This window comes from Vespula vulgaris, chromosome 5 (genome assembly GCF_905475345.1).
Source record: "Vespula vulgaris chromosome 5, iyVesVulg1.1, whole genome shotgun sequence".
Classification (NCBI taxonomy): Eukaryota; Metazoa; Arthropoda; class Insecta; order Hymenoptera; family Vespidae; genus Vespula; species Vespula vulgaris.
This window is the reverse complement of record NC_066590.1, coordinates 8,380,414-8,405,141: the sequence shown is the minus strand read 5'-3', so window position 1 is coordinate 8,405,141 and position 24,728 is coordinate 8,380,414. Positions and strand designations below refer to the sequence as shown.

The following is a 24,728-nucleotide window of genomic DNA, read 5'->3' as shown; positions in this document are numbered from 1 at the left end:
TTTGTTTTTTTGATAGGACAGAGAGAGAGAGAGAGAGAGAGAGAGAGAGAGAGAGAGATTTATATACAAAAATTTGGAAGATTAATTTAAAAATAAATCTACGTGAAAGTCGATGTTTATCAAAGGTAACGCTAGTTTTAAAACTGACACTTTGAAATAACCCAATATTCATTGCCTATGCACACACATACACATATGCATGCAGTTTTTCTCTCTCTTTCTCTCTCTTTCTTTCTGTGTCTCCTCTTTGTCTCTTTACTTTGCCATTCGGGCTTTTGTATTAAGTATAAAATGTCTAGCTCGCATGAATATGCGTGACTTTCAAACGAGCAAGCTACAAAATTATTCGTTATATTCCTCGTCTGACCGATCTCCGTGTAAAACAGAAAAACAAAAAAAAAGAGGAGAGAGAGAGAGAGAGAGAGAGAGGAAATAGATTTCATCTACAAATAAAAATCCTGTTTGCAACGTTTGCAAATTATATCAGCTTTCTCTCTCTTTCTCTCTCTTTTTTTCTTTCTCCTTTCAACTTTCGAGAAGAGTCATAAATTAAAATTCACTCGAAAATGCAAATGTCCGAATCACCGTGTAGAAATTGCGAAAGTTTGCTCTTGAATTGACGTCAAAGAGAAAAATACATTTATAATAGAGAAAATTAGAGAGATGGTGAGACTTTAAAAAAAAAACAAACGAAAAAAAGGAAAAAGAAAAAGAGAAAAAAGATAAAATGAAAAAAGTATCGATTGGGCAATATTACATTCGTTTTTTAGTTTTCAGGACGTTTCTCATATCGATGTTAGTCGATACGCGAGTTACGCGAACGGAAATTAGAAAACCTTCGAATTTTTGAAATAAATATCGTGGCCAATTCGTCGGATCGGACTAATGAAAATCTCGAACGAACGGACCGATGGTCGCAAAACTTTTGAAATAGTTTTCTCGTTCATTCGAACGAATTTGCTTGTTTATCTACATGTGTGTTTGTGTGTGTGTGTGTGGGCTATTCAATTTTTACGAGCCTCTCTCTATATCCTTCTTTATTTCATGACTTTAATTTGTACTAGTTTTATTACTCCATTCATTTTACCATGAAAATATGTATGCGTAATATTTTTATAGTTTCATCGTACTCGAAACATTCTTCTTTCTTTTTATTGTTTTTTCTTTTTATATCTTTTTATACGTAGAGTGAAAAATTATGTTTGTTATTAACTTCCAGTGTACTCTCTAAAACGCCCGTTAAACAAAATTATTATTATTTACGTATCAATTAAATAACGAAACTAAATGGAAGTTATTTCAAATAAAGAAGACAGAAAAAAGAAAGAAAGAAAGAAAGAAAATAAAAGATGAGATGCTCTTAACAATCATATTTTTGTTATATAAAAATCTAAATCATAAATAATTAATAATAATCATTTAATAAAAATCATTTAAACCAGTCCAAAAAAACAAATAATCTTCAAAATTATCCGATTGTCAATACGAAGTAACAAATATTTACAATTTCAGAATATTATTCTACACGTTGTCTTAAAGATCAAACGAGAAAAAGAAACTCTCAAAAAGAGAATTATCCACTTTAAGAGAGAAGATAAATCATTTTAATGCTTTTCTGTATCTACATATTGATATCGAAAACGAAAAAAAAATAAAAGAATAATAAAGTTTCGAGCTATTTTTATTTCTGATATATAAGCTTACAGTAGGTAAGTGCAGACGTTTAAAATCAGCAATGTCATAATTCAAGAAGGTTTTTCGTCGAATTCACAAATAGAAAAAAAGCATCTAACAATCCAAATAACCTCGACGACGCGAAACATCGTCGCCGTAGTGTCCGTGCCCGAATCGACTTGGCTCGGCTCACTTCGTGGCCATAATACGGAAATACAAACTTTTTCTATTATCCGCCCGTAAAACTTTCCATCGTGAAGCTATCGAACTATTCGATATATTATAGCTGCTACTGCTACTGCTGCTGCTGCTGCTGCTGCTGCTGTTACTACTGCTGCTGCAGCTACGTAAGAACTTTTATTTCGAGATTTCTCTTTGCCTTTGTTCGTTCTCCTTTTTCAATCTTTTCTATCTCTTTCTTTTTTTTCATTTCTTGTTTTTTCATTCTCAATCCTCGCGAAATATTTGATCTTTTTCTTTTGCCCGTTCGAATAACAATAATACATATTTTTAACTGCTATTTATAAAATGTTGAAGAAAAGAAACGGATTTGTTTTCTTTTCTTTTATATATATATATATATATATATATATATATATATATATATATATCGTTTATATATAATCGTTTATTTTGAAAATGGTGCAAGTCTACTTTTTGTTGTTACAAGAAATTCACCATTTTCATAATCAATCGCTACGCAATTTCTTTTATTGGTCAATTTTAAATTAAACAAACCATTGATATTTTTTTAGATATTAAATATTAACTAGTTATAAATAAAGGCTTTACACTAAATTAATCAAAAATTATGTGATCTTATTTTTTAAAAAAGTGGACTTATACCACTTTCAAAATAAACGGTTTACACACACACACATATATATAGAAAAAAGAAACGATCATTTTAGAAATTAATAATAACAATCTTTGGGTCAATCCATGTTTATACATAGGTTACGTATATTCATGCTACGTATGTACATATGAACACAGTATGTTTTTTTTCGTTTCGAATTTGTTAAACTTTGAATTACGCACAAAACGTCGAAAAAATATTCCTAGGGGCAAAAAGTGCTTGTTGTGTTTCGATCTACCTCTCATCATTTTTATCCTTCCCTCGTGTCGTCCTTGCTTGTATTTTTTAGGAAAGGAAATATTTGCAACTAGACCGTATGTAGATCTCGTATCTGGCAACACTACAGCGCGAGGATAAGCATAAAAGCGCATTTTCTTGTTCGAGTCAAACGAGAGAAAATTAACAAGTAAATTAAATAACTGAAAAAATTCACAATGACAAACGCAGAAAATTCTTTCCTTCGTTTAATTTTATCACGAGCGACTCGGATATTTAAACATCTCATCATCGCATTGATTTCTATCATTTTTGGATAAATATATGTATTTTATATTTCCCTTCTTCTTTTTTTTAAATATCTTATTATATCTTATTAACATTGATACTTATATATAATACTCATTTGATCGACAAAAAATTATAAAAAAGACGTTGGTAAAAAAATTAATCCTTCATTAAAAATAATTAAATTCAATCGTATTAAACAAAAAAAAAAAGAAAAGAAAAGAGAAAAAGAAAATTGCATTCTAGATCGTCGACTTATTTTCTTACATAAAATTGCTAAATTTTCGATTGTACATTCAGTTATTGAACACTATGTATATATACACTATGTATTGAACACTATATATACACATACACATATATGTATATGTACATATATATATGGAAGTCTCGTGTATGCCGTAGAGAAGCCCCAGGAAAATCACTGGAACCATCGATTTCCATTTGCTCGTCGTATTTTCGATTTCTATTAAGGTATATTCCCAGAGTGCGGGTGGCTTTCCTCCACCATGTACAATACATACACTTATACATCTAATGTAACTGTACATACATACATACATGTGTGTGTGTGAGTTTGTATGTGTGCATATATGTGTACATGTGTGTATATATATATATATCGAGTGAACACACGAGGGGCTTGTGCTTCAGGGGGTAAGTAGGTGAATAGGAAGGGTGAGTTAAGGTCGGCAAAGGGGTAGCAAGGCACCTACAACGTCGTACGTGACCCAATTGAAAAGTCGATATCATGAAATTCAACAATAGAAAAAGTGGCTGAATCTACTCTTTACTATTTTTACTTTTAACATTTCCTCATTTTCTACACGCGTTTATTAATTTTTAACATTTATCTTTATCCTTTGCATAGATAAAATATAAAAATATATATTATATAATATATATTTATTATATATGTGGTAATATATAATATATTTAATATATGTGGATAATAATTGCAGTAATATTATTAGCGAATATTGGTATGTTTAATTGATATATTTTTCTTCTTTAATATTATTCTTTCTTCGTTTTAAGAAAACTTCGTAATATATGTTTGTTATTATCATCTTTTTTTTTTATATGTAAAGTTCTTTTATCTAGATAAATATGTGAATAAATGAAAGACGCGTACCTCTACATTTTCATCCTTTATATTTCGCTTTTTTCATTTGGTTATTTTTATTTTACCATCTCTTTCATTCCTCGAAGGAACGTTCCAGGTCCCTCTGATCCTCTGAAAAGCAACTACATTGATAGGCGGATCCTCTTTCGTACCACGAGAGGATAAAAAGGTGTTCTGCCAGCCGTGTTGCTACTATTCGATAGATAGGAAGACTCCGAAACTCGAGGAATAGAAAGAGAGAGGGAGAGAGAGAGAGAGAGAGAGAGAGAGAGAGAGATGAAACTCTCATCTTCTTCTCTTCTTTTCTACGTAAGTTGAATTCGGTAAGACGTAAGGTTTTCTTTTCTTTTTTTTTCTTCGATCGAAGGATTCAACTCGGACAAGACTTTGTTGTGCCCCTTGGAACAGGTTTTCCTTAAATCGAAAGGTCCAAATTCAAGAAGAATTTTCTTCGAACGAAGACGACGTTAAAACGTTGCGAGTCTTCTCTTTGTTACCCTTTTTCGATTTATTTAACTATTATTCGTTCCATCATATCGTCGTGCGAAAGAGCTTCACTTGTGCGAAGCTGAGCCTGAAAGAAATGAAAAAGAAGAAAAAAGAATTTTTTTTTGAGTAGCAAAAAAAGATATATAAATTACAATTGAATATTGATACCATTTATAAATTAAGTAATAGTATATATATATATATATATATATATATATATATATATAAAAGGAAAAAAAAGAAAAAAGAAAAATAAAGAGAGTTAATTACATGCGAATAGAACTTGATTGATAATTAAAAAAGCATTTTAATGACATGACAAAGAAATATCTTTCTTTCTTTGTCTAGTTAGTTTTTATAGCCTCGATCCAAAACTTTTTTTACAGCCTAGATCCAAAATTTTTTTCTTCTTTTTTTCCCTTCATCACGCTCATGCATAAATACATACATACGTTCATACTTAAATACATTCATACTTAAATACATTCATACATACATACATACATACATACATACATACATACATACATACATACATACATACATACATACATACATACATACATATATGCATACATACATACATACATACATACATACATACATACATACATACATACATACATACATAAATGCATACATTGATACATATATACATACATACATATATATATGTGTATATATATATATATATATACATACGTTCTATCTTTCTTCAAAAATAGCAGAAATGAACGCGTGTAATTTAACCCTCGCAGCTCATTGAAATAGAAAAGTAAACAGGTCCGATTGATAAAACGGTAAACGTGAAATTAAAGTGAATGATTTGCTCGAGGCTATGCATATTATACAGAGCGAACGTACATAGATCCACGTTTTCTCGCATGTAAAACGTTCAAAACGAAAAGCTCTTACCCTTCCGACGTCCTTGCAAAGAGTCGAGAAGAAATGCGATGTCGACGTTCCCTCAGGAGAAGAGGATAGTAGAAAGAAGAAAAAGAAAAAGCAAGAGAAAAAAAGAACGAGAGAGAGAGAGAGAGAGAGAAATAGAGAAAAAGAGGGAGAAAGAGAGAGAGAGAAAAAGAAAGAGAAGGAAACGTCCTCTCGAAAGTCTTTTATTTATTTATCGTTAGTCGAGTCGACGACGACATCGAGCAGCGAACGCCGAGCTCGTTCATAAAACTTGCACCCTCGTTTATCCGCGAATATTCACCCTTTCTACCCTCTAGCCAAACTTTCGAGGACGTCTCATCGTCCCGCAACGATTCAACCATTTCTTTCTTTCGCACGGAAAATCTCGTTTATTTCGTTTAAATCTCGTAATTAGGTGATTTTAATATCTGGAGATTAATAATTCTCATTCTTTTCTTCTTCCTCTTTCTCTGTTTTTTTTTTCTTTTTTCTTTTCTTTTGTGTATGACGTATTTCAGTTAATTACTTTACTTTGTTGTTTACTTACAAATACGATTTTCTTTCGAAGGGATCAAGCTTCCTCGAAAGACTCTTTATTCTTTTAAACGTTGTTTTAATCATTTCAATATTTTAATATAACGAAAGAAATGATAGGTAAATGAAATATTTGTAAATATTTGTAAATTTTAACGAAATAGTAGGTAATGAAATATTTTGAAATGGAAGACAAGGTCATGATAATAATCCATGTTATGGATTTTGTATTAAATAGAATAGATCTAACGTACGATGGCATAAATAAATTCACGTTCTCGAAATCGGATCGCGTTAATGGACGGAAACCTTAGGAAGGAAAAAAGAGCTCTTTCAGTTGTTCCAGAAACCTCAGTAAAGAATTATCTTATCTTCATATATATATAAAAGTAAACGTTCAAGTCTAATGAAAAAGAAATCTTATTCTTTTTGTTCTTTTTTTCTTTTTACTAAACAATATTTCAATAATCTTACAAGATTTTCCCACGATATGTATATTGGCGTTATCACAAACTCCAATATACCTTCAAGGTCTTCGACCTTAGATATGACAGACCTAAGGTCGATTTTCTCCTAAGCGTCTTAGAAGCTTCGCCGTTTCAAGTTCAAGATGGTCGACGACGACAATCCCCTTATTCCCTCAACAAGGCTGTTGCATCTTCGTCCTCGATTCGTCCAATCGATCCTTGAGAAATACACTTTCCCTTTCCCAAACAGCTTCCGAAATAATTATGACATAATAATGTGATTAGTAATTTATAATATAATAATGTAATAGAATATAACTATTTATATATATATATTAAATTATTGTTGTAGTAATAATAAGAATAATTACATATTATTATTATTATTATTATTATTATTATTATTATTATTATTATTATTATTATTATTATTATTATGAAGCGATAAATATTATTAAACTGAATAATTTTAACGAAGTAAAAATATAACTTGAAGAGACGATATTAAATCGAAGACAAATTATTATTTTAGAAATATCTAGTTAGTTGCAATGATAAAATCTACATGATAAAAAAATACCATTTATATATATATGTATATATGTATGTATGTGTATCGAGACAGAAATAGCGAGAGAGAAAAAAGATAAAAAAATCACCGACACATTATTTTATATCGGAAAGAACCCGAACGTAGAGTGGAATTCGCTTCTGGCGAGGCAGCGTAATCGGACGAATGCATCACAACGTGCGATGGTGGTGGCTGCCGTTGCAAATCATACATCGTGTGCCATGGCGTGGCAAATGAAATTTATGTCGGCTGCATAATGCGTTTTTGCGGCCACGCACTTTGGCCGAGGTTGGCTTTACGAAGTGAAACCCGCTGCCATTTTGTTGACTACGGCAAACTCTATAACGTACATATATTCCATAAAAATTTCGTTGTCGTTGTCGTAGTCGTTGTCGTTGACGTTGTCGTTGTCGTTGTAGTCGTGTCGTTGTCGTGACATCTACGTCAATGATCGCTCGTTATTATTCGACTCGGCAAACTTTTACGATCTCGTTCTCGCTTCTCCTACCTTGTGGATAATGTATTGGGTAATTGAGAAAGTTCATATTGCTTTTTCTTTTTTTCTCTTTCTTTCGTTTTTATGTGTCGAACATTAAATCGTACTCAGCATTACTCAACGATTAATAACTTTCCAAAGTTATTAATTAATGGTATACATCGATAGAATTCTAAATAGAAGTTGTTGCGATAAAATAACTTTTGATAGTTTTGAAAATGAATAGAGTCCATTAATAGAATCGTAAATATAAGTTATTTAAATATATACATATACACATATATAAATAGAAAATTAAATAAAAAAAGAAAAATCAGAGCATAGGAAAAAATTATCGAAAATAATCGGAATCCGTTTTATACGAATTCAATAAAATACATGGAAAATTTGTTCGTGTTTGGTTCTTTGGCATTGATAATATCGTCCTCTCTCTCTCTCTCTCTCTCTGTTTCTCTCTCTCTCTCTCTCTCTCTCTCTCTCTCTCTCTCTCTCTCTCTGTTTCTCTCTCTATCTCTGTCTCTGTCTCTATCTCTGTCTCTATCTCTGTCTCTATCTCTATCTCTATCTCTATCTCTATCTCTATCTTTCTCTCGTCCGATTTCATTCAACTTAATTCGATTTGCTTTAATCCAATCTCATTTGATTTCATTTTGATCAATTTAATAGCTCAGCAATCGAGCTACCCATGTTCGACCAGGGGTAAATTTACTTGAACATCATTAGATCGAAGTACGATTAATTACAATGAAAATTATTGCCATCGTCCACGATCGAGACATCATTCCTGTAATAAGGTAATTAATACATACTAGGAAAATCAACAAAGTACGAAACTACGGATAGGAAAATAAATATCTGCTTAAGATCGTGTGTATAAGATTGAAAAAGAAAAAAAGAAAAAAGAAAGAAAAGTAAGAAGTCATTATAAAAACTAAATAGGAGAAAGAAAGAAATAAACTATAAAATAATTAAGTGAAGAAAAAGAAAAAAAGAAAAGATAGGCTATTTTTAAATCTAATAAAGGAAAAATAAAAAGAAAGCGAAATAAACTCGACAGGGAAAATCTTGACAGGGCAATTACAAAACTCGATAAAAAACGATATTGAAAAAACTCGATAAGAACGATATTGTTACACAAATAACAGTAACATAATAAAGTTATCAATATTTGTTTATAAATATACAAAAAAAAAATCGTAGAAAATTCGTCGGATGATACGAATCATCTTATTTTTCCAAATTTTAATTTCCTACATATTTATCGATTAATAAGTGCAACGAATTATTCGAACTCTAAACTTACGATACGATGTGTGATCATTTAAAAGAATGCAGAGGCTAAAGGGTATAAGCATTCGAAGCGCATTCGACTGTAATCTTGGTGCATTCGTGTGGTCGGAAACGGTGAACCACTCTTCGTCAATCACTTGTCGAGAACAGTGGAGTGCTTAATGCGGTAGATGCACCCATTTGCCTTCCTTTCACCGCCATCGTAGTCGACGTTGTCGTCGCGACGTCACCGTCTCTCTCTCTCTCTCTCTCTCTCTCTCTCTCTCTTTCTCTCTTTTCTTTCTCTTTCTCGCTCTCTTTCTCCCTCTATTTCTTTCTCTTTCTCTCTCTCTCTTTCATTTCCCTTGTCGTCGTCTCTAAAGTCGTTTACGTGTCTCCTCTGACGTGCTATTAGACGAAGAAGAGGAAAATAAACCGAATAACGACACCCACACTCTTCCTATTTTATGTACCCTTCTTTCCTTTGTCTAGTACTCCCTTCCTGGATCAATCAACGTTCGACCTTTGATATCAAATTTCTCATCGTCTCTTCCCATAGTATCATTCTTTCTCTCTTTCCCTCGTTCTCTCCCTCTTTCTATCTCTATCTCTATTTTTACCTTTATCTCTATCTCCTCTCCTCATTTCGTTTAATGATATTGGTTATCTCGTGTTTAGTAACAGTGTTTAGAAATTACTCGTAAAAAAGATATATGTAACTTTATAGCATTTCAAAGGATCCAATTTATGAACTAGTCGATCTAAAAAGTGATATTTTCACGTTTTTAATACGTTCTTCACGTTCTCATTAATGGATAATTAATGAGAGCTTGATATATTAAATATCTTTTCTTTTTTTTTTTCATTTTAACCGTAACTCAGATTATAACGTTCATAGATTTCATTTTGTTATGTAAAAAATAAAGAAAGAAAGAAAGAAAGAAGGAAAAAAGGAAGAAAGAAACGAAGCAAAGCAAAATGTAATCCATTGTCATCCGTCTTAAAAAAAAAAGAAGAAGAAAAAAGAAATAAATCCGATTTCAATGGTATTGTACTTACATAAACGAAATAAAAGGCTACAGAGAAAGGACGAAGAAATCTTTCTAGTTGCGTTCCTAGGGTTTATATCGAATTAATCCTAGCGTTTTGCTTTACGTCAGAGATAACGCATAATCGAGTGGCTCCTACGCGATATCATACTACGATATAGAATAGAATCGTATGAAGAATGAAAGTACTCACTGGTTGAGATTGTGTATTTCGTAATTAAAACGATGAGAAATGGAGTTGGTTGCATTTACGTGGTCACAGTAGTATGACGTCACGCGTTATATCATATTATAACGGTAACATTAGTTCGCGTAGGAACGTGCTATGCAAATGCCTGCCTCGTCCGTTATTGTTACTTCGCAGATAGTATTACGTCGGCATGTTAATGCATTACTACTACTACTATCACTACTACTACTACTACTACTACTCTACTATTACTATTACTACTACTATTGCTACTACTAGTGCCAAGCTCTTCTGTTTTGATTTATCATCTTGCTTCGTTTGTTGCTTCGATATTTCTTTTTTCTTTCTTTCTTTCTTCTTTTCTTATTTTTTTACTTTTTTTTTCTTATTCTCCTTTTCCCTTTATCTTCATCGTTCAATTTAAAAAATTTGGACGTTTTAGGATTTTCCGTTGGAATTTTTCTCTCCACCTTTTTACTTTTTTCCTTCTTTTTCTTTTCCCTTTATCTCGAATAAGAACTTTTTCGAAGTTCGCATTTCTCGAATGATTTCCGATTGAATTCCGATTAAATATTACTTAGGTGATCCTAAACGATATAACTTTTATCTCGAAAATAGAAAATTATAGACGTTTTGTTGGTAATAGATTAAAAATGAAACGAGCTTTCTCTATCTTACTCTATTTCTCGCGTGAAAATTTAACGCGAGTACTTTGTCAAACTTAAGTTTCCTTTTTAAACAGAGCAATCTCGATGTTTTATCGCTAGATAAATTACTAGTTCTCTTACCGTTTATCCGATCTTTCTTCTCCATGTTAAAAAAGGGTGATTAAACGTTCGACGATCGAAAAGGACGACGTTTGAATAAATCGATCGCAATCGTCGTCTTTCCTATTCTCTCTCATTCTCTCCTTCTCTCTCTCTCTCTCTCTCTCTCTCTCTCTCTCTCTCTCTCTCTCTCTCTCAACTGTTCGAAATTGCTCGGCCAGTGATAAATATCATAATTAAACCGCGTAATTAAAGTGATGAATTTATGCGGAAGCGTCTCCTGCTCCAGTAGCGCGTGTGCACGTGCACATCTCACCATCTCAGTCGTATCGCTAGGGTAAAACTGAGAGAGAGGGAGAGAGAGGGAAAGAGAGAGAGAGAGAGAGAGAGAGAGAGAGAGAGAGAGAATTCCAATCTCCCGCCACAAATATCTGTATAATATGGGGGAAATATTTAAGATTCTCATTTTGTCGCGGACAGTCTAATTTGCGTTTTACCCTAGGGTAAAACTGCACCCTTTATAATGCTTTATTCTACAATCTTTCGACGAATTTTTTCAAGACCCTTTTGCAATTAACTCACGTTAATTTCATAATTAACAAAAATAATCTTTTCCCATTGCGTATAATTTTTATCGAATGGTTAAATAACTTGTTGCTTTATCGTATCAAATAAAAAAGAAAGAAAGAAAAAAGCCAGAGAAAAGCAATAAGAAAATTCTGAATATTTATTTAGAAGTGACGTAATAAAATCGACTTAATAAATTTACATCGGCTCTTCCAATGAAATAAAGCAATTGGATGTAATGCGTTGGTCGTTCAATTCGTGGTCAAGGGACGAAAAAATAAATAGTAATGCGACGATGTAATGGGAAAGGGAGGGAGGGAAAAAGGGAGAAAGAGAGAGAAAGAGAGAGAGAGAGAGAGAGGAAACTAAAAAGAGGATAGAAGAGTGAGAGGGGATCGTACAAGCGGAGTGGTATAAAGTTTGTACAGCTTTTAGAGACAAAAGTGCTTTTATCTCGACAGCTGCCGCTTCTCGACACTTGCAGTAATGCACTCGCAAAATGTGGTCTGCCAGGAGGGCGCCTTTAGAGAGAGAAAGAGAAAGAGGGGGAGAGAGAGAGAGAGAGAGAGAAGAAAAAAGGGTGGTGATGGTGAGGAGGGGAAGCAAAGAGGTTAACGTTTCTCTGTGTGCTTGCAAAGGGCAGAACGATATACGAGGTGCTTAAAATGTGAACTCGAGTTTTCATACACCACTGAAAGAGAGAGAGAGAGAGAGAGAGAGAGAGAGAGAGAGAGAGAGAGAGAAAGAGAGAGAAAGTCACATTTTTACCTGATTTTTCTTTCAAGAAATCTGTCTCTCTTTCTCTCACTCTTTTACTCTCTCGTGTTCGTTTTAACATCGTATACGTTAACTTCACTAAAGCAACGGAATATATGTATCTAGTCTATAGATATAGTAGTACGTTCCTAACATGAGACAGAATTCTTGATTATCGATGCAACTCGTTTAAATGACAAGTCGTGTCTCTCGGAGATGCACGTTAATTCTTCACAAACCGGAGTACCTTCCAAAAAGAATTTACTAAGGCATAGCAAAATATATTACAGAAAGTAATGAATGTACATTGTATTGTAATATAGATATACACGTTATATATCCAACGTAGATTAAGCAATAATGTAAAGAAGAACGTATAAAAGAAAAAAAAAGAAAAAGGAAAAGAAGAAGAAGACTAACGATATTCAAAGACATTGAAAGTTTCTTTCAACGGTGTATCGAAATATCGATATATAGTAATAAGGAGGAGAAATAGAAAGAGAGAGAGAGAGAGAGAGAGAGAGATAGAGAAAAGAAAACCGAAGGCTTGTATTGGTTTAGTAGGTGAGTCTCACAAGCGTCGGAAACACGAGTTCGGCGTCACGTATAAACGCGAAGCACATTCAAGGGTGGGACGAAACAGCATGGAAAATATATATATACATATACACATATACATACGTGTATATCGAATCCCGTTTGAGTAAAGAGCATAAGAGAAAGACAGAGACAGAGAGAGCGAGAGAGAAAGAGACAGAGCTAAAGAGGGATGAGGACAGCATAGACTGTTGGAGAAGGCTAGGATCGATCGCAGAGTATCTCCGAACGTCAAACGAGCACCCTCTCTCTAAATTCAGCTTTCTCTCTCTCTCTCTCTCTCTCTCTCTCTCTCTCTCTCTCTCTCTCTCTCTCTTACTCTATCCGTGGTCTATGGAGTGCAATAGATTGCACAGGAACGTGCGAATCGACAGGAGACTCGATTCGATTCGTCCGTTCGATTCGATCGATTCGTCGATCCTGTCCGGCTCACTCACTATCTGTTACTCTCTCTCTCTCTCTTTCTCTCTCTCTCTCTCTCTTTCTCTCTCTCTCTCTCTCTCTCTCTCTCTCTCTCTCTCTCTCTGTCTCTATCTCTGTCTCTGTCTCTCATACATACACATACATTCTCACGCTCTTTCTCTCTCTCTCTCTCTCTCTATCTATTTCTCTATCTCTCTCTTTCATGCTGTCTCGGTTAGAGACAGTTTTCGAGACACAAGACCCTCACGCACGCGTTTAACCTCCCTATTTCAACATATATATACCACACACAGAATATAGAAGCCGCAAAGGCATCAACCAACCCCGATCACGAGCAAAAGGAGCCAATACGTCTCCTCGAACGTTGATCTCTTCCACTGAATCTACTTATCCTCGATCGCGAGAACGTTTATCGTATACGACGAACACTTTGTTTCTTTATATTTTTTTTTAGATTATTTACGATAATCGAATATCGATAATTTTATTATTATCGATTTTTGTGTTACAAGTTTTTTCTTCCTTTCTTTTCTTCTTTTCTTTTTTTAACCAGCGACAGTAATTAAATTTTAATTGTTATTTGATTTATTAATTTTGATCAGACGATATCGCTCACATCTAATAATAATAATAATAATAATAATAATAATAAGAAGAAGAAGAAGAAGAAGAAGAAGAACAACAACAACAACAACAACAACAACAACAACAACAACAATAATAATAATAATAATTTTGCGACGGTATAATGTTCTAATTTATTATTACGAATCGACAATTGAACATTACTTTTATCAAGAATAGAATTGAAAAGAGTCGATTACTATTAATTTTGTTAAGAGGAGGTTGGAAAGCGAGATAAGAGATCGATCGGTGCAAGGGATGAATCCTTCGATAGATAATCCCAAGTGAAAGGGAAAGGTATAAGGTAGAGAAAAGCTGTAATGGTGGTTCGATGGAGCAAAGCTTTCCTATGTTTAATTAACGTCGGTAGGATAAGCTTCCCCACGAGGAAATGTGGCTGATCGGTGGATAATCGACGAGCCCTTTAGAAAGGACCCTCACTGAAGATCTCAACGTTAGATAGAAAAATGTCTGCCATCCAGATTAACTCTGCTATCCAATTCTCCCTTCCACTCTCTTCCTCTCTCTCTCTCTCTCTCTCTTTCTCTCTCTCTCTCTCTCTCTCTGTCTTTCAGCATCTTCGCATCTAATACCAAGACCGTGCTTTATTTCACGATTAGCTCCAAGCAAGAAAGAGCTTCGATGATTACTTTTAGGACGACAAGCCCCGTCGGAGATGTTTAAATCGTATTAATATTTCTAAAGATTGACTCTCGAGATGAGGTCATTGAGAGGGTAATCGAGCTGGCGTAGATTCTGTAATTTATTAATTATAAAAACGATACCAAGAGGTCCGTTATAAAAAGTTTCTAGGAAACTTTTATTACTCGTTTCAATATTACATGTAACTGTAGAAATAATTCAATACGATTCTGGATTTAACATAAACGCGAATATATATCTCGTAGACGATTCTTATTTCGTCCTTTGTCGAATCTGTCAAAATTAAAAAAAAAAAAAAGAGAGAGAGAAAGAAAAGAATAATTCTGAAAAGAAAAAATAATTAATTTCTCATTCCCTCCACTTGCCCCTATCAATTATGTATGCGAAACCATAAAACCTTAAAGATTACCCGAATACTCTTAAAGATTATCTAAAAACGAGAAATCATTATGCCGTCACATTCGATTTCACGACGAGTTGCATGACGCATGCGAGTAGGATTTTCCTACGTCATGCAACTCGTTGAGCTAACTCGTACTCTCGAAAGTTGGCACTCCTTCTCTGATGGCGAGTCGATCGGCTTTGTCCTCTTGTTAATCTCATGGCGTGGTTTTCCATCAACCTGAATGCTTTACCGTTTACACTCTACACTCTACACCCTGGCTATCGTGCGACAAGAACAGCCAGACTTCCGGTCTTGAGAGCTTCTCTCTCTCTCTCTCTCTCTCTCTCTCTCTCTATCTATCTATCTATCTATCTCTGACTCTTTCTCACTCTTACTCACCCTCGGCTATTCATTCGCACTAGCTCGAACCTCCTAGCTAACTTGGAATGTATTTCCATACATTTCCTAGCTTGCTAGCCACTATCGTAGCTATAAATCATATGCTTCGTTCTCACTCCCACTTTTGCTTTCTCTCTCTCTCTCTCTCTCTCTCTCTCTCTCTTTCTCGTTGTCCTTTTTCCATCCCTTTCGTAAGCTCTGTAGTACTTGTGAACTCTTTCTATCTCGCTCACTCTAACATAATCCGTGAGTCCGTTTCTTTCACTCTTCCTCTTCACACTTGAAGACCTACGATCTCTCACGTCTACTTGTTCGCTTTAAGCTTTAGCAACTTTGCATTATTTATTTCTAGATGCTCTCCGATTTCTCTTCCCTTCGATTTGTCTTCCTTTCTTTTCTTCCGCTACTATTACGACTACTACTACTACTGCTACTATTATTACTACCGCTTCATCTTCTTTTTTTCTTCTTCTTCTGTATATTTTCGACGTAGGTGATGATGAAGTTGACGGTGATACTCATAAATTCGGGCAGCGTCTTGAACGACGATAAAAGCAACGATATTTATCGTCGTCTATAAGTCAACAGTTTCTAGTCCCGGGAATCTCTACGTATATATATATATATATATATATATATGTACACACACATATATACATATACATATATGTATATATATGTGTATATATATATTTATATATGTATATATGTATATGTACATATATTTATCCATGTCGCATTGTATGTATTCCAAGAGATATTTTTCAAACTGGATTTAAAGGATGCAATAAAAAAAAGAAAGAAAACTCGTACTTCACTTTTATAACATACCCCATTTGTATAAATATTGAACAAATTCGAAGGATCATTTTTCTTTTAATCGAAATTTTTCATTATATTTATAAACTTAAGTGTTGTGGTTAAATAGCTCGAAACCATTAAAAAACTAACAAATGTATCGTTCTGTATACCTTTCAAACAAACCAATTTCGAAGAGCATCAATTCTGCAGGTTGCATTCGAGTTATGCAAAAATATCGTCCTCATCGGATAAATGTTTATCCGGGCGCGGCCGTGAGTGGCAAACAGAATCAATATCGCGATCACTGTTTTGTGGGAGGTAAAGCCGACTGACCAGTTCATCGATTACGTTCGTTTTTATTCACTCCCTTTGACCTTTTTCTTCCTTTTTTTATTTCTCTCATTTTACCGTTTTAACCTTTGAAATGTTCCCGAGTTAAAAGTTAATGTGATTGCGCTGGTATGCCATTAAAGGGAAAAGGAAAAAAAGAAATAAAAAAAAAATATAACTGAATTTTACGATTAATGAAAAAAAAAGAAGTAAAAATGAGTAAAATAATAGTATCGAAAAATTATGGAATAAACGATAGACATTGAAATGCTACGAAAACGATTGTTCGATATGAATAATAATAATAATAAAAAAAGGAGATGGTATAACGAAAGATAAATCTTGAAATTTTTCTTTCTTTTTTTTTCTTCTGCTTTTTTTTCTTTTCTTTTTTTTTTTAGCTGAAAACGTACAGCATTTTTTTTTATTTTCTTTCGCAGAACTCGGAACAATTTTTTTGTTGAAACTGAAAGTTCAAACGGACAGTTAAAAAAAAAAAGAAAGAAAGAAAAAACTAGAATTTTGACATATTTTTAGGATTTTACAATTTTTAGAATTTTATGATTTTACAGTTTTTCATGATAGGACAAACGAATCGTAACACTGAAGATTTAACATAGCAATGTCATGTGGTAGAAGAATACTCATGATGAAAATGATATCCTGTTGCTGAAATTCCACTTCCCACAATCTGCACCCATCTACACAACCCCTTCTTTCCCCACCCTTGTCCACCCTTTTCACTCCCACTCCATTTAGCACGGCTTTACCTTCGAGGGCTTTGGGTAGACCCGTAGCGAAGAGGGCGAAAGCGTTGCAATTTGATGCAAATTAAATCGTCGCTCATGCGTGCTAATTAATTAATAACCAAGCTTATTTTAGCGTGCTGTTGCGAGATGTACGGTAAATAACGTGGATTTTCAACTCTCGTACATTATTCCTATTCTCTCTCTCTTTCTCTCTCTCTTTCTCTCTCTCTCTCTCTCTCTCTCTCTCTCTCTCTCTCTCTCTCTCTCTCTCTCTCTCTCTCTCTCTCTCTCTCTCTCTCTCTTTATAATACAAATTAAGTATCTGGATAATACAAGCTCGACCTAATCGATACCGATTCCATCGATTGTTCGACGTTAAGCCGATTTTACGTGGCTGTACGCCCACTTCAGAACGCATTATCGCCACCACGAATGAATAATAATTCGTAGAAAGTAATATTTGCGGTGAGTGAAAGCCGACTAATATGTATTACGGTATAATATGCCACGATTCAAATCCCATCAAATGGGTATCTCGTTTGAAAGCTGATTAAGTTCGATGTAAACGTTAATTAAAAAGAAGGAAGGAAAAGGAAGAAGAAAGAAATAAAAGATAAAAAAAAGTTTTAACAAAATTGGAACAGTCATGTCAAATCTTGTGATATAAAATATTTCTATCTACTTGTCTTATAGGTATATTTATCTAAATTTTGTAATATCGTTATGTTTTGATTGAATCGGTAATTTTATCAATTTTTACCGAATTATTATTACCAAAATAATATCGAAACTATGTATTATAGAAAATAGGAATATATAGCAATATCTTTCCGATTTTTCTATTTTACATATGATATGTTAAAAATGAAACTGAGATGTTCTTTCTTAATAATTAAAAATGATAAAAATATATTTAATAACGATTAACTTATAAATTTATCTTTTTGTTAGTCCTAATAAAAGCAAATGCTTCTTTATTGATTCAGCTGTCAAAGATTTTTATTTTTTTAGTCGTAAACTGTAGTTATGAAGATCAATATAGTTCTTTTTTTATGAATATCTAAAATCTCCTCTTTGCATATTTATATATTCTTTTTTATTTGCAATCGAAATTACATCTAATAAAAAATTCTTACTATGTGCCGTTACTAAACGACCATTACTATACAAATATATAAATGAAATTATAAGTATATATTTAAAAAAAAAAGACTACGTTGACTCACATAATACCAAAATGTAAAAACGAGTAAAAAAGTAAATAAAAAATTTTTACATGTACTTTTGTCAGTCGCGAGATATTTAAACGATTTATATCTATAGACGAATACCCTTCAATATAGATGTGTAAATATATGCATATAGATATTCTGCTCGATGAGGGAATGCACCATGAAAATTTAACGATAATCGGAAGTAACAGAGTATGCAAGGTTTATTATCTTGAGACTTCTATGAGGCAAAACGTGAAGGATCTTCGAATTTCTAGATACTCAAACAACTTCTTATCTACCTATTTCTCTCCCCCCTCCTCTTTCTCTCTCCCACTTTCTCATCTATCTATTTATCTATCCCTCTTATCTCTCTATCTTACTCTAACATATATATGTACTGTGTATTCCTCTGGTAGATTCACATATACGTGGCAAGAAGCAACAGAGAAAGAGAGAGAGAGAGAGAGAAGGAGAGAGAGAACATTGGTAAAGGATTTCTCTCTGTGTTGATTTAACGTGTGTAGTAGCCAGCTGAGGATCGGATTCTCCGTGAATTCCAATTTCGTTTTACCTCATTACTTCCTATTCTCAAGATCAGAAACAGCAATGTCGTGTCAGTGTATAGCTTCTATGTTCCTAGAAATGTTCTCTCTCTCTCTCTCTCTCTCTCTCTCTCTCTTTCTCTCTCTCTCTCTCTCTCTCTTTCTTTTTCGCTCTTATTCTTTTATATCGTGTAATTCCGTTTCGTGCCAATTCGCCATAAATATAAGAGATAAAACATTGTTTTTGCGTTAGTCTTTTCTCTTCTCTCTATTTCAATCACTTATTGAAATATCTTTCAACGAAAATTATTAACGAAACCTCTCCTAATCGTCTCGATATTAATCTTTTCCTTTTCTTTTTTCTTATTCTTAAACAAATATTCAGAACGTGATTCTCATTTGATTATAAAAAATCTGAAATTTCTGAAAGGATTTCTAAGATTGTTAAAATAATAATAATAACAAACAAAAGTGAAATACGCACACATATACACACATACACGACACAGTATAAAAAAAAACAATACATGAAACAAAAATAACAACAAACTTTCGCAGAATTATTCAATAGGAAAAACAAACATATATCTTGTTCTACAGAAACTTTATCGTTTGAAAGATAAAATAAACCAGAGTCCGTGCGTGCGTGTGTGCGTGCACGTGCGTGTGTGCGCGCGCGCGCGTGTGTGTGTGTATGCGCGAACGCGCATCGAGTTGAAATTAGGAAGGAGTGAGAGTAAAAGGACGAGATCATAGAAGCAATTTTGATGGGTTAAAAAAAATCGTGGCAAGGACTAAAGTTCGGCGGAGCAAAAGCAAGGACGGGGATTTCGTCGTCCCTGAGCATCGAAAAAAAAATTCCTTTCTCCGTAGGGGTTGAACGGTCAAGCTCGGGATTATTCGATGATATCTCGTTGAGAAAGATAGAGAGAAAGAGTAAGAGGGAGAAAAAAGTACGACGGGATTGAGAGAAATCCTGATTTTGGGGGCACCCTCGTCCTTTTTCCCCTCGAGGGAGGCGTTAAACCGCATCGAATCGCATAAATGACGATCCAACCATGCTTTCCTTTTTTTTTATCTCTCTTTCTCTCTCTTTCTCTTTCTCTCTTTTCCCTTCTTCGCGCTCTCAATTTATCTTTCTCAGGATTTCCGAATCTTTTTTCTCGAACTTTTTCCCACTATTGTGTGCTTTCAATGTCGGACGATTCGTATGTAAGATCCAAATCAATGAGGTTTAACGATTCTATTTATGATCTAGGACGAACAATTGACAAATTATAATTTTACGTATGTAATCTGAAGTTAGAATTAATTTAGGAATTAAATTGTAGTAAGCAATAGTTTATTATAAAAACAGATGGTTAGTTTCCCTCTCATCTGTTTTTTACTTCTACATTCGATCTCTCTCTCTCTCTCTCTCTCTCTCTCTCTCATTTTTTTGTTGCAAAATATACTAATCTCTTGACATTACGCAGTTCTTCTTTCTCTTTGTATATATATATTTAATATATCTATTTAAGCAAACATATGAAAATGAAAAGAAAAAAAGGAGTATTATAATAATCATAAGCATCTCTAATTAATAATTATTCTAACCACTTCGGTTGAAATGACGTGACATGCATGTCGATTGTTAACAAATATCATATGTAAACCGATGACCACATCATTTAATAATCATATGTCATTGATAATATTTCGAAAATAAGTCCATAGTATTTTAATGTTAAATGTATTTTATACAAATAGTTTTAAAGATTACAAACGGACAAGTGCATTCCTTAAAAAATTTCATAAATATTCATATTCTTTATAATGAGTTCATCACGAAGAAATAAAATACACTTATTAATATGGTTTCTAACGAAAATAATATAAAATATATAAATTCATAAAATACACAAAAGACTATTAAAAAAAAACATTATTTAAAAAAACTATTAAAGAAAGCTCCTGTCGAATATCCATTGAAAATTCTTGCATATAAAAGATTTTTACCATAAAATATATGATTAACATATAAGACTGACGGACACGAGAGAAAACATTCATCATATATTTACGAATGCGTTCTTCAATTCGTGACCATAATGGCGGAGATTTCTTTTCAAATTCGACAACCAATTAGGTCGCATTATTTCTATCGAACTCCATTCTCATGTCTCTAAAAGAAGAAGAAGAAGAAAAAGAAGAATAAGAAGGTAAAAAGCTCCTTGACAAGGTGACCTATTGTACGGCTAAGTACGATGTCGACAGTTACTCTCAGAAACTTTTAAGTTACTCTCAAGTACTGTTACAATCAACATCATAAGCTAGCTACATCAAGACATTTCTCGCTTAAGTAAATGAACATTAGTACTGACGGCAGTTAAACGTAAATCAGAAGTTACAGAATCACTGAACAAACTAGTTCTAAACTAGTTCGTGTTCACTCATAAATAATTTAAAAAATAGCATTATCAATACAACACATTAACAAGTACAAAAGAAACTTGTCAATAAATATCGAACTCTGGAATCGAAATCTAGAAATCGTGTTGTCGCAACACCTCGTTCTTACAATAAGAACAAATTTTCGAACGTGAAACAATTGTTGATTAAATGTTTTATTAAATAGATATCTATATTTTTTCTTGCTTTCTTTTTTATTTATTTATTTTTTTAAAAGTATTTTCGATATATCAATTATCTATATTTATTAAAATTCTCGTGATAGACGTTACGTTTCGCATTGACCGAAATAATTTTTATAAAAATTATTTCGACTACCTATCAGTCTATTGTAAATTTATTTGAACAAGTTCTTCACGCTTGTCCGTTAATAAATTGTCAGAACAAGTGATTAAATAGTTGATAAATATGGTTGAATAAACAGAAGTAACAATTCGTAAACATAAACGTCCTAATGGAATATAAACGTCGATACGACATTGATGTTTGTTTGTTTGCTTAACATTTAATTTGTTGGCTAAAATGAGTTTTTCTTCCCAGAAAAAAAAATCGAATCCTGGAAAAGCCATCGTAGAAATCCTGAGACTGTGTTATCCATCTCACGAACTATAGAGAGACAGAGAGAGAGAGAGAGAGAGAGAGAGAGAAGAAAGTACGACCGGGGGAATAAACTTCTAAGTAAATTAATTACCAACGTTAATTGACTAGTTTACATTCATTGCTTAATTCGCGCGAGAGTTCGCGGAAATCCAGTGACACGCTTTAATGAGTTTAACGAACTCTTGCCCTCTCTCTCTCTCTCTCTCTCTCTCTCTCTCTCATCCTTTATCTTTTTATCTTCAACGATTTTTCTTTCGCTCGAAACAAGCTTGTACGATAATAACAAGAAGAAAAAAAAGAAGTTTGTAAGATCGTAAAAATTCATTTCAAATCTCTGCGTCTATGTAACGAAGTCCATAAAAATCCACATCATAAAACATCAAAACTGATTTTTCTAAATTAAAAGATAAAGTCTTGAAAATTTTTAGATTTTTATCGAAAAGATAAACTTCCTAGCGTTCTTACGCATGGACACATATGTTTGAGGAAGAAACTCGAAAAGAAAAATAAAACAAGAAAAGGAAAACAAATTTACTTCAAACACGTGCGAAGTAAATTTTGCGAAAATTTCGTTCTTTTTTTTTAATAAAATTTAAGGACGGAGCCTAACGATTCTTCTATACTTTTTTCAGCCATCTTGGATGCGAAGTCGAGAATATTGGGACGATAGCTTCGAGGCACGTTACGCTGAACTCAGGAAAGATCCCACGAGGCCACCTTTGAAGGTAAGACGTATATCTAACAGCTGTGACATAGACATAGACTATAGAGGATCAGCTGGATAACTTAATCAAACTAATTAATTATCAATATAGCCGTCAACGATATAAATTATCTTGCGTTAGATTATTCTTTTAATAAAAGTCCTTAATAAAAATCCTACAAGATTTTCTATATTATATACTATCTCTTTTTCTTTTTCATTTTCTTTATTTTTTTATATTAAATCAATCGAATAAAAAAAGAAAGAACAAAAATTCATTCAGATTGAGAGGGATAAGCGTTTCAAAGATAAACGATGATTTCAAAGATAGACAAAATTCCAATTGTTCTCGTTCGCATTTCTTTTCGTTTTCGGCAAAAACGAGTAAAAAGAAAAAAAATATAAGAAGGAAAGAATTATAAAGGGTTTTGCGTATATCGCTTATAAGGAAGAGTTTCCACTTAACTCGCGTCAAGGGAGACAAACGACTCGGAAAATATCTCCGAGTTGGCAACGCCACGCGATTACCACCACTACACCACCGCAAGCAACTGCTACTACTACTACACTACTACTACAACTACTACTACACTACTACTACAACTACTACTACAACTACTACTACAACTACTACTACACTATTACTACTATTACTGTTGCTGCTACCACTACTACTACTAGTACTACTATACACTACTACTACTGCTGCTACTACTACTACTACTTTTACTACTACTACTACTTTTACTAATACTACTACTATTACTAATACTACTACTATTAACTACTACTCCTATTACTACTACCACTACCACTACCCTTAGTGTCATTCTCTTCTGGGTATGTCCCGCCGAGTAGTAGTAAGCTCTACATGCTCGAGCTTTTCTTTGTTGAGGCATTAACGCTAGCTTGAAGATTTACGACTCCATGCAACCGTAACACAGAACCCATTGTGTTCGCGTATTTTTTTTTTTATTTCTTTGTTTTAACAAAAATTGACCCGGTGAGTATCTTTGGACACAGAAACAGAAATACAAAAATATAAAAAAAAGGAATAACTCGACGATCGAATTTAAATATATCAAATTTGTATTTATCGATAAACTTTTTCGTGTTGTCTTTTTTTTTGTTCTTCTTTTTACGGAAAATTCAAATCTTCCTTTTTACGGTAAAATTACGGTCGAGGGATACATCTTATTGTGGCCTTGTGCCAAAGTCTGCGGATAATTACGCGTGCAAAACGAATGCTCCGCATCCGTATGGGTAATCGCGTGGAAAATACGGAATGTGTAAAATCTGGGATTCACATTGCTTCCGAAAGAACAGCTCGCCTCCTAGCAAACGCATCCTTATTTATCTCTCTCTTTCCCTCCCTCTTTCTCTCTCTTTCTCTCTTTGATGTCACACCGAGCGTGAGTTGACGACTTATTCGAATTCATTTCTTCTTTGTAACTTCGACATCCAGAGAAAACAAAACAAAAAAATAATAAAACAAATATATTTTTGATCAATAATTGACTGTATAAAAAAAAGTTAATTTTTGAAAGTTTTCTTCTATTCTATATCTTCTATCTTCTACCTTAGTTCTTTTTCTAATCGTTTTATAAGAAAAATTCATAAAGTTTATATCCAGCCGATATAAAACGAGAGATAAAACTTTTATTGGATTAGATATTCCTATGAAAATAATATATCTGTAGTTAATGTTGTAGATCGATGTTTCAATAAATAAACATCGATCACCTAGAGAATGGATTTACTTAAAATTGGCGATGGATATTCTTAGATATACTGAATAAAATTTATACTATGCAATTTTCAATATTAATCTAACTGAAAATTTTTCAGATATGTGACTACTGAATCTTTTAATATCATTACTGATTAATGAATCGTTGAATTTAGAACAATCTTTCGATGAATTTTCTTAAGAATTAATATTTGAGTAAAGCCGATTCATTTTTGTTTTTGATATCAATCGTTCTGCTAACGAAACTCTCGTTAGGATTTTCAGAAC

At 33.2% G+C, this 24,728-nt stretch overlaps 1 protein-coding gene across 1 annotated transcript in view; it reads left to right on the top strand.

Moving 5' to 3' along the window:
- The window catches only part of LOC127064002 (alpha-mannosidase 2), a 192,300-nt gene that overhangs the window by 135,224 nt on the left and 32,348 nt on the right, over nt 1–24,728 (top strand). The window contains exon 4 of the mRNA XM_050994452.1: nt 22,641–22,733. Within this exon, the coding sequence (XP_050850409.1) occupies nt 22,641–22,733 (93 nt within the window). The remainder of the gene's footprint in view (nt 1–22,640; nt 22,734–24,728) is intronic.